Source organism: Dendropsophus ebraccatus, chromosome 8, assembly GCF_027789765.1.
Source record: "Dendropsophus ebraccatus isolate aDenEbr1 chromosome 8, aDenEbr1.pat, whole genome shotgun sequence".
In the NCBI taxonomy this organism is placed as follows: Eukaryota; Metazoa; Chordata; class Amphibia; order Anura; family Hylidae; genus Dendropsophus; species Dendropsophus ebraccatus.
The window spans coordinates 122,168,006-122,184,010 of NC_091461.1; the positions used below are offsets into that span (position 1 = coordinate 122,168,006).

The 16,005-nt window shown below is 46.3% G+C and overlaps 1 protein-coding gene across 1 annotated transcript; it reads left to right on the forward strand.

Annotated features, from left to right (window-relative positions):
* Nucleotides 1-685: 685 nt before the first annotated feature.
* ZYG11B (zyg-11 family member B, cell cycle regulator) lies at nucleotides 686-14,995 on the forward strand. Its single transcript, XM_069979499.1, has 14 exons — nucleotides 686-892; nucleotides 3,087-3,252; nucleotides 4,372-5,126; nucleotides 5,814-5,954; nucleotides 6,166-6,342; nucleotides 8,033-8,097; nucleotides 8,305-8,404; nucleotides 9,914-9,964; nucleotides 10,742-10,903; nucleotides 11,324-11,371; nucleotides 12,219-12,416; nucleotides 12,650-12,702; nucleotides 13,802-13,899; nucleotides 14,576-14,995. Exons 1-14 carry the CDS (start codon nucleotides 890-892, stop codon nucleotides 14,758-14,760), a joined length of 2,202 nt encoding a protein of 733 aa, XP_069835600.1. The 5' UTR covers nucleotides 686-889; the 3' UTR covers nucleotides 14,761-14,995.
* The last annotated feature ends 1,010 nt before the right edge of the window (nucleotides 14,996-16,005 follow it).

Consider the following 16,005-nt stretch of genomic DNA (forward strand, 5'->3'; position numbering starts at 1 on the left):
CCGCTGCTGTGTGTCAGGGAATGTGGCCCCGCCGCTGTGTGTCAGGGAATGTGGCCCCGCCGCTGTGTGTCAGGGAATGTGGCCCCGCCGCTGTGTGTCAGGGAATGTGGCCCCGCCGCTGTGTGTCAGGGAATGTGGCCCCGCTGCTGTGTGTCAGGGAATGTGGCCCCGCTGCTGTGTGTCAGGGAATGTGGCCCCGCTGCTGTGTGTCAGGGAATGTGGCCCCCGCTGTGTGTCAGGGAATGTGGCCCCCGCTGCTGTGTGTCAGGGAATGTGGCCCCGCTGTGTGTCAGGGCATGTGGCCCCGCTCTGTGTCAGGGCATGTGGCCCCACTGCTGTGTGTCAGGGAATGTGGCCCCACTGCTGTGTGTCAGGGAATGTGGCCCCGCTGCTGTGTGTCAGGGAATGTGGCCCCGCTGTGTGTCAGGGCATGTGGCCCCCGCTGTGTGTCAGGGAATGTGGCCCCACTGCTGTGTGTCAGGGCATGTGGCCCCCGCTGTGTGTCAGGGAATGTGGCCCCACTGCTGTGTGTCAGGGCATGTGGCCCCCGCTCTGTGTCAGGGCATGTGGCCCCCGCTGTGTGTCAGGGCATGTAGCTCTGCTGTCTGTCAGGGAATGTGTCCGGCCTCTCTGTCACCATTATGTAAGAGGGATCCCGGCTGACCCCGCACTCAGCTAATCCCTGCGGTCCCTTTAAGAGAGGTTGCGTAGCAACGCGTTCATTTCCCGGCCTGCTGCGCCCGGGCCTCCCACCACACTCCGGCCCGGAGGCTGACACTTCTTACGGGCCCGACAGCAGCTGGGGCGCCGGCAGAGAGCTCGGTGTGAGGCGCGGGGCCTTCCCGACCGTCCGGAGGCGGCTGGAGAGCGGCGGGGACCGAGCGGTAACATGGTGGGTGTCCCCCGGTATAGAGCCGTGTGTGCCCCCCCCCCCCCCCCCCCGGTGTAGAGCCGTGTGTGCCCGGTGTGCCCCCGTATAGAGCCGTGTGTGCCCGGTGTGTCCCCCCGGTACCCGGCTCCCGGGCGGTATACACGGTGCGCTATAGGAGGCCACACACATGGAGAGTAGGGTGACCCCTAATACTGCAGCTCTATGGGGGGCACAGACTTTTAATGGGGGGGGGGGTTGTTCCTATAACTCCTATAGACTACAATGGCCCCTCAGCATGGTGTTCCCTCTGGGTGGGCTCCATGGCTGCAGAGGTGGGGTCCCCCCTTACTAACTCATTGCACAGGTTATACTTGGGTTTTTGAATCCCTTTAACCATCTTAGGCCGTGTTCACACCACAATAAGCTGACACCCTGCACGTATACATTGCCGTCCTGTATGGCCGAGGTGTCAACCCTGCCGCCCTCCAAATGTGGCAAAACTACGATTCCCATCAGGTGTGACACCTGTGAGGGCGGAGACCCCAAGGATTTCATAGATCTTCAGGGGTCTGAGCCCAAACACCCTCAGAGCGTGACCCGACCCCGGTCACTGGGTGACTACAATCCAGGTCACCGACATAAATGTCTGATGTGTCACATGGCCTAAAATGGGGAGTAATAGGATGATTTAAAGTGACTCTACCCACAATCTGCCCCTCCTAACCGCTTGTACCATCAGCTGCTTTTAATCCAAGCTCTGTCCTGGGATCTGTTCGGCAGGTGATGCAGTTATTGTCCTAATAAACTTGCAGCCCTGTTTCAAATTGGCGTGGCCTAGAGTGTGCGTGCATTAAGGTGCGTTTACACGTAACGATTATCATGCGAATTTGCACGATAACGATCGAATTTGAACGATAATCGTACGTGTAAATGCAGCGAACAATCAAACGATGAACGAGAAATCGTTCATTTCGATCTTTCAACGTTATCAAATCGTTGCTCGCAAAAAATTTGCCGATTGTTCCGTGTATACAGTCGTCGCGCGAAAGTCCGGCCCCCCGCTCATCTGCAGCCCCCTGCGCTGGCTCGATCGCCACCCCCGCCTTCGCCCCTCTGATCGCTGCCCCAATCGCCGCCGCCGCTCTGATCGCCACCCCCGCCGCGAGCATACGTTACCTTCTCCGCGTAGCAGGTCTTCGAAATCCCCTGCTCCCCTCTTCAGTGCATTGATTGGAGCCGTTTGAAATCCCCGGCTCCCCTCTTCAGCCAATTAATGCACTGAAGAGGGTAGTCAGGGATTTCGAAGACCTGCTACGCGGAGCAGGTAACGCATGCTCACGATCGCAAAACGATTTTTCAGTACGATATATCGTACCGTCTAAACGCTGATCGTTATGAAAAAATCGTTACTCCGACATTGTTAATTGTACGATCGGACCAATTATCGTTTCGTGTAAACGCACCATTAGGATACAAACACACCGTATATGCAGCAAATACGCAGCGGATTTGGGTACAGAGTCGCTTTAAAGCCCAGCAGATTTGATCCTTAGAGGCAATCAATGCGTCACTTACATTTTGTTTACTGATTTAAGTCAGGTAATAAAACATGCGTTTGTATTTTTTTTTTTTTTTCTGAAATTTTGAGTACATAATTATGGGGCAGCCATCTTGCCTGAGCACAATGGGTGGTGGAATTTATCAGGGCTGCACCAGATTTTTTTGTGGCGCTGCCTTGTCGGAGGGTGGGGGACATAGTGTGAAAGGGTGGGCTCTGTGCAGGGGGTCTCTGTGGCTCTGGCAAACAGCTGATCAAATACTGACGGCCTGACATGAGGATAAGAGATCCATAAGGAACACTAAGTAGGAAGAAACACCACATGGACAAGAAGTTGGCAGGGATACAGGGGGTAAGGGGACAGACAGGACTGGCAGTTCCCTACCTAATCCCCAGACGTGTGTGAGCAGCTGCAACGTAATACAGGGGTGTAGTGAGTAATGCTGAACTTGTTTTTGTGTGTATGTATAGAGTTGTGTATGTGTGTATACATTGTGGTGTTTTTATTTTATTAGACCAGTTTCTTTCAGCAGTTTGGGAAGTCCTGGAAGGAAAACAAGTCCACAAGGATGCAAGTCCTGTTACTGCCACTGTTTATAAAGAGGCTTTGCTTTCCATCCCTTACTTGTAAATGTAACCTTTACCATTATCTTCCAGGAGGAAGCCACCCCAAAGTCACTGATCGATATAGCCCTACATTACTTAAGCGCCAACCTCGAAAAGTTTTGCTGGAAGAGATCGGATGGGACCTTGTGTTTACACGATGCCGCGGTGTTCCCTCAGGAGGTGGCCGATCAACTACTGCGAACTATGGCTCTTCAAAGTAAGAGTGATGGAGTGTAATACATAGTTTCTGTGTCACAGTGTTTTCCTGTACATTCTGCTTAGGGCAATCGATGGTAACACCAGGGTAAAGTTGTCTGAATATGAATTGGGTACAGTCCTAGGAGACCTCAATGTGTCCCCTGTCAGTGTCGGGGATTCTCCGGTGTCAAATGTTTTTCTTTCTAATCAGCAGATTTCAGAAAGTTATACAGATTTGTAATTTAATTTTATTTTAAACTCTCCAGTCTTCCAGTACTTATCAGCTGCTGCATGTCCTGCAGGAAGTGTTGTATTCTCTCCAGTCTGACACAGTGCTCTCTGCTGACACAGTGCTCTCTGCTGGGGATTTGCTGCTGCTCTGGACAGTTCCTGACATGGACAGAGGTAGCAGCAGAGAGCACTGTGTCAGACTTGAGAGAATATACCACTTCCTGCATGACATACAGCAGCTGATAAGTACTGGAAGACTGGGGATTTTTCAGTAGAAGTAAATTACACATCTCTGGCACTGTATAATTTTTTTTTTTCCTGGAGTACCCCTTTAAAATGACACCTGTCACCCCCGTGCCGGGGTGACAGGCTCCTGACCCCCTGTTAGATCCCCCTATACTCACGTGATCCCGCCGGGTCCCGCTTCCTGAGCCGGTCGGGTCACGGAGATATCAGAGCCCGAAGCCCGGCGCGCGCGCTGACAGCAGAGTCAGATGCCCATAGAGAATGAATGGGGAGTCCGATGCTCTGTCATTCTCTATGGGCATCCGACTCATCTCTCAGCGCGTGCGCCGGGCTTCGGGCGCTGATATCTCCGTGACCCGACCGGCTCAGGAAGCGGGACCCGGCGGGATCACGTGAGTATAGGGGGATCTAACAGGGGGTCAGGAGCCTGTCACCCCGGCACGAGGGGTGACAGGTCCTCTTTAAGTGCAACTACTTATTTGTTACATTTGGGTTCAGACAACTTCAGGGTAAATATTGTAGAACCCAGTGCTCTAGAATTTATAGTCCGTTGACTTACTAAAACACTTTTAAATTATGCTAAATAAAAAAAAATCTATTTCTATAACTTAGCTTTGAGTTTGCCATGTTGTCATATTATGTCACTGTCTCTTTTTTTTAGGGCAGCTCAATGAGGTAACAGTCGGCATTTTCCGTGGCAGCCAGTTGCGCCTGAAGCGAGCCTGTATCCGCAAGGCCAAGATCTCTGCCGTAGCCTTCCGGAAAGCTTTCTGCCACCACAAATTCGTGGAAATGGATGCAACAGGGGTGAATGCTGATATAACTATTACTGATATAATATCTGGGCTCAGCAGTAGTAAATGGGTCCGGGAGAACCTGCAGTGCCTGATCCTCAACTCTCTGACCCTATCCCTGGAGGATCCGTATGAACGATGCTTCAGTCGGTTATCCGGACTTCGCGCTCTGAGCATCACTAACGTATTGTTTTACAATGAAGATCTTGCAGACGTCGCTTCCCTTCCCAGGTTGGAAAGCTTGGATATTTCTAACACGTCGGTGACTGACATCTCTGCTCTGCTGAACTGCAAGGACAGACTGAAATCCCTCACGATGCATCACCTGAAGTGTCTAAAGATGACAACTACGCATATACTGGAAGTGATCAAAGAACTGGAGCATCTCAGTCATCTGGATATATCTGATGACAAACAGTTCACATCGGACATAGCCTGTCGTCTGCTGGAACAGAAGGATATCCTGCTCAGCCTAGTCTCCTTGGACATCTCTGGGAGAAAGCATGTGACTGATAAGGCGGTGGAGGCCTTTATCTTGCAGCGCCCTCAGATCCAGTTTGTTGGTCTTCTGGCCACTGAGGCCGGGTACTCAGAGCTCCTCTCCGGAGATGGCAGTGTGAAGGTATAGCCCTACAATGTTTTGTATTGTACTAAATCATTGGGATAGATTCACAAGTATACAGGCCTGATGAAGGCCCATCACCTAAGGATACCTTTAAAATATATACACTCAGAGCTTTCACATGGGTTTTTAAAGAGGGGGAAAAGTGGTCATGTTTTTGTAGCGCTGGATAACCCCTTTATCTTAAAGGGGATCAGCACAAATTGTACTGAAACCATCCACAATGATGGCTTCACCAGTACACTGCACGTGCCACACATCATGGAAGAGGATGACGTAGGTGCAGTCTGGCCTGTCAGTCACACATTAACCCTTTAGTGACTGTCAAAAAAAAGATTAGAACAAAAAGTTTGTGCACTTTTTTTTTTTTTTTTTTTTTTTTTTTTTTTTTTTTTTACAATTGAGATTTGGTTGTTAAATTCTCTTTGATCTGGCAATTTTATTTTATGTGGCAATGCAACACCAGTCTCTTAACATTACGTTCAGCATCACAGATCGCAATGGTTATAGTCTTTGTATCCACCAGTGCAGTGAGCTGGATTGGTATCTTACACCCAGGAGATCATTTGGAAAGTTATTAAAAGCGCTCAATAGCGTCTATATGTTGTGTTGCGTGTGTGTTTTTTTTTTTTTTAATAATGTTTTTGATTGTGATTTTGTACTGATCCTTATTGTATCTTTTTAAAGGTTTCTGGGGAAGCGAATCAGGTCCAGATTGCAGAAGCCCTCCGCCGATATAGCGAACGCTCCTTCTTTGTTCGTGAGGCACTCTTTCACCTGTTTAGTCTGACACATGCCATGGAAAAAGCAAATCCAGAGATGCTGAAGGTAATGAGGCAAGAATCCATTGGTAGCTGCATAGTATACAATTTACACAATTGGAGTGGATGGCCAAGGGATTGCACCGTAGCTCAATACAGTGGTACACAATGGAGGCTTCCAGAAGTGGTAACATCAGGGAATATGCTTGGTGTATACTTCCAGTGGAATAGAAAAAAAGGTGCATAATCCCTAATAGACTTTTGTGTTTTTGTTACAGTTGGTGGTGATCGGCATGAGGAACCACCCGACCAATCTGCCGGTACAACTAGCTGCCAGCGCCTGTGTTTTTAACTTGACAAAACAAGATCTAGCAGCTGGGATGCCTGTGAAGCTGCTGGCTGATGTAACACACTTACTTCTAGAAGCTATGAAGAATTTCCCAAACCACCAGCAGGTATGACGAGTGAAATTCCGGTACACACTCTGATGTCATGTTATCTGTAACTTATGCCAAGGCACTTGTGTCTGGCCTCCTGGGGTATAAACCTGTCTAAAATTCCCTTATTCACAGGCTGATTGTTGTGGCGTATGAGTGTTTATTCACAATAATGAGCCAGTTTTAAAGGGGTACTCTGGAAAAAAATATATTTCAAATCAACAGGTGTCAGAAAGTTATAAAGTCTTGCAGGAAGTCAGAAAAGGTGTACGTTCCGGCACTCTAAAGAAAAAGATTAAAACGTGGAGACTTTATTTCCTGCTTAGACCAAAGCTGGGCTGTTGTGTCCGACCAACAGCTTAGCTTTTTGGTCAGACACAACAGCCCAGCTTTTATCTAAGAAGGAAATAAAGATTCCACATTTTAATCTTCTTTTTCTTTGGAGTGACGGAACTTACCCCTTTTCCTGACGGATTATCCGGCTTGCCACCATTGGATCCGTGCACCATCCACTTATATGTTGCCACCGTACAACTGCATCAAGGTGAGCAGGTTTATTCTTTGGACGTACGGAGGAATCCACCCGTGCATAGAATGGAATCTATGGCACGGGCGGACATGTGCGGCAGCCAGAGTCCGCGGGTGGGTGTGAGCTGCGGAATCCGCAATGGGTTTTCCGTCGCCATTCCGTAGTTCACATAACCCTGTGTAAACAAACAAATACATCCACCAGTGATGAAATTAAAGGGCCACATAATGATGTAGTAATTCATGCTATAAATGTCCCACATATGTGTTGGATAGTAGACTACACACTATAAATATTATGTCTGTATTTACCAAGATAGTTTATTATAAGCAACTAGATTACTGTGAGAGACTAACGAATAATCTGAGCAAGGAGACCAGTCTACACAATAGAACCATTAACATGGCTAATGTGCATAATGACATGAGGATTGGTTTATTCCGTTTTTACCCTCTACACACCCACAGTATGAGGAATAGGTGTTGGAGAGCATGCGTTGGAGACAGGATGACGTGTGCACTTATGCCCGCTAGCCTGTGTAAACCGTTCCCTTTAGAGCAGAGGTTGACCTCACACTGAGGTATTGATGGTGATGTCCTAGCCTGATGACATCACCGGGAACACTACTGCTATAAATATATTGGTTTAAGGATATAACACAGGGTATCGTTCAGTAGCTTGAATGAGGTGTGTAACCTCTACCAATAATTTACTGAATACTATACCTGGATGATATATAACCTTTGATAGCGGAGGTTGGGAACCTTTTGGTCCTTGAGCTGTTGAAAAACTACAATTTGCTTCATGCCTAGACAGCCAAAGCTTTAATGGGATGGCATGATGGGAATTGTAGTTTAACAGCTGGACAACCAAAGGTTCCCCATCCCTGCTTTTTTTGAACTTCTTATTAATTTTGGTATTTGTTATACCGACCATAGAAGATTGTCGGCAGAAAAAGACCACCTGGTCCATCTAGTCCACCCGCTTCAGTAATTTTGGTTTTATTATCTTAGGATAGATATATGCTTATACCAGGCCGCTATTGTAGATTTACCTACCCACAACTGCTGGAAATTTGTTCCAATCATTGACTAGTCTTGTTTTATGAATATTAAGTAATGTGTGACTTATGATTTCTTGAATATTACAGGTAATTTTTTGCCCTTTTTTATTTTTTAGTTGCAGAAGAACTGCCTGCTGTCCCTCTGCAGCGATAGAATATTGCAAGACGTTCCGTTCAACAGGTACTGAGCAGATGTCTGATAGAATTCCCTATGTAACCCAAATATATAATAAACATTTGCTAAGTCATTTACATAAGCAAGATTATCCCTGTCTGTATACACGCTCATGCTATCCCTGTCTGTGTACACGCTCATGCTGCCCTTCCATGTCAGTGCGGATATGTGCTTTACTGTCACTGTTGTACTAATCATATCCTTGTTTTCCAGGTTCGATGCAGCAAAGCTTGTGATGCAGTGGTTGTGCAATCATGAAGATCAGAACATGCAGAGAATGGCTGTTGCTATCATTTCTATTCTCGCAGCAAAGGTTTGCATGTATATATGTAATATAGTTTTTCCTTTTCGCCCTATGATGGCAGCCTTGGATCGCTACCTTTTCCTCAAGACAGGAAAAAGCCACCAGGATTTTTACATAAAATGCCAGACCTTCCTATGAGCCCCAGTTCTGTTTCCTGTCTTGGGAGCAGAAGAAAAAAATCCAGGGTGAAGCAGGGACTGTGGGCACCCTGTCCACAACATACTTGCCTGGACATTTCGGTTACCACCCAATGTAAGCTTCTGGGATTGGTGCCACCTTGCAGTCTGGGCCCTTGGTTCCTTACCACTATGGCCGAGTCTCCCTCTCCTCTGGTCCATGTTTCCCCTGGGCACAGAATTTTAGGCTCCAGATGATGGTTTGTGTCTGACTTCCTGAGAATGGTGGTGTGCAGGGACTTCCATCGGAGGTCTGCAAGCTTTGTGTGACACGTCCATAGCGCCATAGTAGACCTCCAGACTACATAAGGGCCGGATGGGATTTTCCCTGCTGGCCATGCTCAGAGGAGGCCAATGATTGGTTGAAAGAGGTGGTGTCCCCCTAAAGAGACTCAAAAACACCAAAGAGACACCAAAAATATATGAAAATAATCTTTATTAATAACAAACCATTGACAAAGCCTCCGCCTAACAAGCTAAATATAGCAAAAGTACGTACTGGATGGTTCATGTGGGGCAAGTCCTGATATGTTGGATAATAAGCAATACCATAGAGGTCTTACACAATAAGACAATGAGTTGGAACAAACATCTTTCTAGAAACATGCATGAAACATCATGACAGGTTGAAGGCTCCAGGGAATCCTTCAGCACCTGGTACCGACCCGAGGTGCTGACAGTGCGCATTGTGGCATAGTTCACTACTATTTCAGTGGAGGTGATGCTGCTCAATATAATTTCTTCTACTATTTTGAGAAGTCAAACAGGAGTTAGTGTGGTGCTGGTGCTGCGCTCTGGCCACCTCTCCTCTGCTGCACACTCGTGCCGACTTACCGATCTGCACATACGCCGCTGATATCAGATGCTCTGCGCCTCCTGCATTCACCATCGTTGTTGGCATCAGCGGCACATGCACCTACCGTGGTCTCCCAAGTCAAGGTCTGGCCTGTTTCCTCTCTTGAGAGGAGAAGATGGATGCTCTCCAGGGGTGCTGTCATGGGCTCATATTAAGTGCACTGCCGCTACAGACAGAAGATGCTCTCTGATCAGGGTATTGATTGGGGTACAGACAGAAGGTGCTCTCTGATCAGGGTATTGTGGGATATATTTTAGCATTAAAAGGTCATCTTTGCAGCAGAACTGCTTTCTCCCACCCCACAGGTCATAATATGGGGTGCAGTAGAGGTTCACAATGACTGTGCCCAATTCTCCTTTCCCTGAAATCATTTGTCTGTATAGAGACAGGTCATGCCCATGCAGATAAGGTAGTTTGTTACTTCTGCCAAAACTGGAGGGTTTGGCTGACTTTTCTCTATTGACCTATTTTATTAATTTTTTACAGCTATCTACTGAACAAACTGCGCAGCTGGGAGCCGAGCTCTTTATTGTGCGGGTAAGTGTCTGAGCCCTCTGCAGACTGACTTCAGCATCCCTAAGCGTAACAGTCATTTAAATGTCACTTTTTAACAGTATCAATAGTACAAGGGATTGTAATAGGTTTTATTGAGCAAAAGAGTTTCCTTCAATACCCAAAAAGCTGTTTTCCTACCTCCCCCCCTCACTTCAGAAGAGTTTTCTGTGTCCATTATGCTCTATATAGAGGGGATTGACTGAGGGGGGATTAGGGAGCACAGAGAGGAGAAAAGGCAGCCCTGCACAGCACATCATCCTGCAATCTTCTGTCACTAAGCTCCCAGATATGCTCTGACCTGTGAATCCTGCGTTTTGTGTGCCCAGACAGTCTCCAAACTGTACAGCTGCTTCTCTGCTGTCCCTGCTCACTCATCTCCCTCTCCCCTTTCCCCTCCATAAGTTATAATGGACTCTGCAAACCTGTTTCCACTTTGCTCCTCTTTAATGTAGATGGCTTTGCCTGATGATGCACAGATAAGAAGTGAGGAATCCCCCCCCCCCCCCCCCCCCCCCATTCCCTACCAAAGTCTGAAAGTCGCTACTTTTGGCCTATTTTCCAGACATGGTGCAGGACTCAGATGTGTGGTCTCTCACACAAACAAACTATACATTCCAGAAAATAGTTACGATTGCTGTATAGTGCTGTATCTTACATAGGTCTACAGAATATGTAACCTGCAATATAAGTCTGTTATAACTTTTCTTCAAGGTTATGGATCGTGCGCAGAATTTATTTTTTTTTTTATTCCCCCAAAAGCAACTTCTTCAAATTGTACGACAAAAGACAAGCCAGAGTCTAGTGGACACCACCCTGAAATTCACACTCAGTGCTTTGTGGAACCTGACAGATGAATCGCCCACCACATGTCGACATTTTATAGAGAACCAAGGCCTGGAACTCTTTATGAAGGTCCTTGAGGTAAAATAAAATGGCCTCGTATTCCACCGCTCTGCACAGAGATAAGCGCTTGTTGCTCCTTGTTCTTAGTCCGCTCCCCTCCATGGTCAGCATATTGAAGAATTGTGGGAGGAAACAAGAGAATTCACATAAAGACCTTATCAACTTCATTTACATATTAAAGACTAGTGTTGAGTGATCCTGTCAAACTGTTCAGGTTCGTTCTCTAAACCCGAACGCTTGGCAATTGATTCCCCGGGGTGGCAGAAGTTGGATGCCACCCTTAGGGAGTCCTGAAAAACATGGATACAGCCATAGGGGATCAAATGCTGAACGTTTTGGTATAGAGCGAGAACCCAAACAGTTTGATAGATCCGCTCAACACTACTGAAGACCCAAGTTTTTTTAAAAACTAACTTTCTTTTCCCTCTCTTTTCCAAGACATTTCCGTCAGAGTCTTCCATTCAGCAGAAGGTCCTGGGTTTGCTGGTAAGACGTGAGAGTTGTCTGCATATTATGTATTTGTTAAGGGGAACCTGTCATCACTTTCCTGCTGTCTGAACCTTAAATCATTGTGGTGGACTGTTTCTCCTCGCCCCACCGGATTCATCTGTTCCTGTTTGGGTATTGGGGAAGATATATCAGTCCAGGTGAATCTGGCATGCGGAAGCCGCCAGGGACCAATGCAATAACCGCGGGTTCAGGACGCATGAAAGTTGTGACAGGTTCCCTCTAATATACTAAAATGTAGTTAGTCATAAACCCTGAGGCTCGTAGAGATTGCTGTAACTTGGCTTTAGTGGTGAACAACTCCTCCTTTACCATGCTGAGTCTCTCTGCCAGTTCGGTTGTCTTAGTAGAGTAGTCAGACAATTCGCATAAAGACTGCTTCCACTGTAGCTGTAATATCAGGAGCCAAGATTTTGGCTGCTTCAGTGGCCGTAGTCTGTGAGAGGCAGCCCAGGCACTAGAAGCTCCTGTGTGTCCCCAGAGCCTGTAATAGAGCTCATTGCTGTGTGAGGACCAGAGGTGCAGTCATTGACAGCTCCTGTTGGTGCCATTTTTCCTTTTCCATTGTAAGGCTGTGATGACTGGTATAGGCGGCAGAGGGACACAGTGCGTATCTACTTTGCTAAGTTGCCGCCATGTGCACCCCAGTACTGGAAGTCCATAAAATCATTATCGCCTGCACATTGCTCTGCGTTGGTAAAAAAGGTGAAGCCCCTGAATCAGGATATATGTACAGTATATAGTAATATGTTGCATTATGCCATTTCATTGTCACCTTCATTGTTTTGCTGATCTCTTGTGTCTGTGTCTTCACGTTTCCTTGTAGAATAATATAGCGGAGGTGAAGGAGCTGCACTCAGAGCTCATGTGGAAGGATTTCATTGATCAGATCAGTAAGCTCCTGCACAGTGTGGAGGTAGAGGTGAGCTACTTTGCTGCTGGGATCATTGCACACCTTGTCTCCCGGGGAGAAGAGACCTGGACCTTAACCTTAGACTTGCGAGATGCATTGCTGAAGGAACTTGTAAGTCGCTCCTTTTTTTTTTTTTTTTTTTTCTGTTTTTGTAAAAATAAAAAAGTCAATATTTAGATAAGATATATGTATTTGTGTGTACATATCTATCTTTTTATCTCTCTCTCTCTCTCTCTCTCTCTCTCTCTCTCTCTCTCTCTCTCTCTAATATATAGTGTGTGTGTATATTATAATTTTAGTACAACGTTATGTTTCTAAAAAATTTTTTTTTTTGTGTCTTGCAGCATTCTGCCATACTTAGTTGGCCAACACCTGAGTGTGAGATGGTGGCCTACAGGTGAGCAATATTTTCCATGCACCTTCAAAAGCAATGTATAGCCAACTGCTATTTTTCACACACATGAACGTTGGGAGCATAAATGTGTCATAATCAGGGAAGGGTAGTGAAGTGCTGCCAGTCACCCCTGCCAGCAGCCGATCTCCCTTGAGAACAATTTAAAGGGGTTATCCAGTTAGGTAAAATACATATTGAATCATCCTCCCTCCTGGATACTAACCATTAGTTCTATACTTTCTGTGCTTTCTGCTGAAGACACAAAAAACTGTTCTCTCCCTCTCCCCCTTGTGTCTTTCCAGATGGACCCACTGCCCGGGTCATCGCTAAATTGTCCGGGCAGCCCATAGCATATAGCAGCAGATTGTTGCTGTATGAGTCGTTTGTCTTTCAACATTGTTGAAAGACAAATGACTGCAACAATCAGCCGACATTGTTCATGTCGGCTAACCGTTCCGTGTAATAGTGCCTTTACCCTCCTGGCATTACATTGTGCCTTTACCCTCCTGGCATTACATAGTGCAATCACAGTGAGGTCATCAACAGCTTGATCTCAGATTAACCCTCCAACATAAGAGTGGAGAGACAGCCGGACAGGGACACGGTTTACGTAAGCTATCTGAGAAAGCTTTAGGGGGGTGAGATAGAGGCTCACACACAGTTTTTTTGTGTCTTTAGCAGAAAGTAGCAAGCGTAGAACTGGGGGAAGGAAACTCAACAAATTATTAGGGCTGAGCAAATTTACACTACTAGTGAAGTGCTTTACTGGGCTCTGCTGTCGGCTCGTCAACCTGCTGCATTCAGTTGCCTGTTTCAGTCCCTAGACTGAATCCAGCTTTTCTAGTCACCCAGAGCGGCATGAAGTTCAAAGGCAGCCGGCTGACTAGCTAACCCGACCACCGAGCCTAGCAAAGCACTTCTCTAGTACTGTAAATTGGCTTATCCCTTATAATAAGTATGGAAGGAATTGTTAGTCTCCAGGAGTGGGATTTTAATCTCACATGATAAACCCTTTAGGAGTAGGCTACTTGTCGTTGAAGCTATAACTGCTTTATGTTTTATTAACACTTTTAGATTATAATCTGTATTCTCTTATTTGCAGGTCTTTTAATCCCTTCTTCCCTCTCCTTGCCTGTTTTAGTACGCCCGGTGTGCAGCTTTGGGCAGTTTGGGCCATGCAGCATGTCTGTAGCAAAAACCGTATGTATTTTGGGCAAAGTTATATATTTATTTTATATGATATATTTACATATTATATATTACAATAAATATAATTACTATGTTTTATAGTTTATTAAAGGAGAACTCCGGGCTGGGGGGGGTTTTGGCAGTGTGCTGGTGCCCGGAATCCCGCAGCTCTGGTTCAGCCACCTCTGGGTTTCAGTGGGGACCTGTGACGTGCCAGGCCCGCTCAGCCAGTTAGCGGCCATAGTGTGGTCCTGTCTCGGCCGCTGACTGGCTTAGTGGGCCTAACATGTCTCATCCTAGGTCCCCACTTAGACCCAGAAGCCCCCCGGACCAAAGCTGCGGGATACCAGCGCTGGAGCGGGGAAGGTGAGAGCATGTTACTACTTTCATTCTCCCCAGCTCGGAGATCTTCAGGGTGCAATGGCCCCTTGATAAATCTGCTTGTTCGGCAGAGGGCCATTCACCACACAACAAAATGTAAGCCACATCCAAGCTGGTGGGGATTTCCCTTATATTGTACGCCAGTTCACTGAGGTAAATCACTGTCAAAATGGTGAGCCGCCTTGGCCACTCTATGGCCACTTTTTTGAAGAGTGTGGTGTCAATCAGTCAAGTGGTCACAAAGCTGTTAAATTCTCTCCATGTTGTACCTGTGTCTAGATATCTTAACCTTGTCCTCTCTCTCCAGCTGTCCGCTACTGCAGCATGCTGATTGAAGAAGGAGGCCTGGAAAAGCTGCACCGCATCAGAGACCATGCAAGTGCCAACCCAGATGTCCTGCAGATCACAATCGCCATCTTAGACAACCTGGATAGGCATCTCTCACGGCACGGTAACGCTTTCTGTCCAAGGCCGCCTCCATCTGCAAAGTGAGCGTGGAGTCCTCTCCTCCTGCCCGGCGTCATCTATAGTTAGTGTGTATGCGGCGTGTCAGCCTTTTACCTCTCCCACCAGGTGTCGCTTTTTTTCATTAGGTAGCAGAGACTTTTGTATTGAAACAGGATTAAGCGTTCCCACTCACACCGCGCTCATTTTTATTTTTTATTTGTTTTGCATGCGAGTGTGTTTAAGAAAAAAATAACTAAAAATGGACTTTGTGTAAAAATTAGTATTTCAAATGATGATCTCCTCTGTCTTGTGCTCTTGCATCTGTTAGGGTAGTTTTTGCTTTTCCCATTTTACAGCAAGTTTGCTGGAATCTGGAATTTCTATATTGTTTGTATCACTACAATCTTAAAGGGATAGTTTACCCACAAATAATTTCTTTAAAATCAACTAGTGCCGGAGATTTTTTAAATAACTTTTTATTTAAAAAAAAATCTCCAGTCTTCTAGTACTTATCAGCTGCTGTATGTCCTACAGGAAGTGGTGTATTCTCTCCTGTATGACAGTGCTCTCTGCTGCCACCTCTGTCCATGTCAGGAACTGTCCAGAGCAGCAGTAAATCCCCATAGAAAACCTCTCCTGCTCTGGACAGTTCCTGACATGGACAGAGGTGGCAGCAGAGAGCACTGTGTCACACTGGAGAGAATACACTACTTTCTGCAAGACACACAGCAGTTACATAGTTAATACGGTTGAAAAAAAAGACACATCATCAAGTTCAACCAAGGAGGGGATGGATACAGGGAAGGGGGAGGGGTGATAGGTTCTATACATATGCATTTATATTATTTTGGTCTAAGAACTTGTCTCTCCTGTTTTGAAGCCCTCTACTGTTTTTGCTGTGACCAGATCCTGTGGTGACTGTTCCACAGATTCAGTTCTCATGGTAAAGAAGGCTTGTCGCCTCCGGAGATTCAACCTTTTTTTTCCTCCAGGCGGAGACAGTGCCCCCAGTTGATAAGTATTGAAAAACTGGATATTTTGTAATAGAAGTAAATTACAAGTCTCTGGCATTTTCTGGCACCAGTTGATTTTAAAGATAACTTTTTTGGTGAACAGCCCCTTTAACCCTTCCTGTGAGATCTGTGATGATAAAGCACACCCCCCACCATCATGGAGGTCATGTAAAGCAGAAGCGTTTTTTCAGTTGGGGTGGGGGAATAAATATGAAGCCGTGTAAATAAGTTACATGAAATGTTATGTTGTATAAAAAAGAGAGGATTTATAATCTGT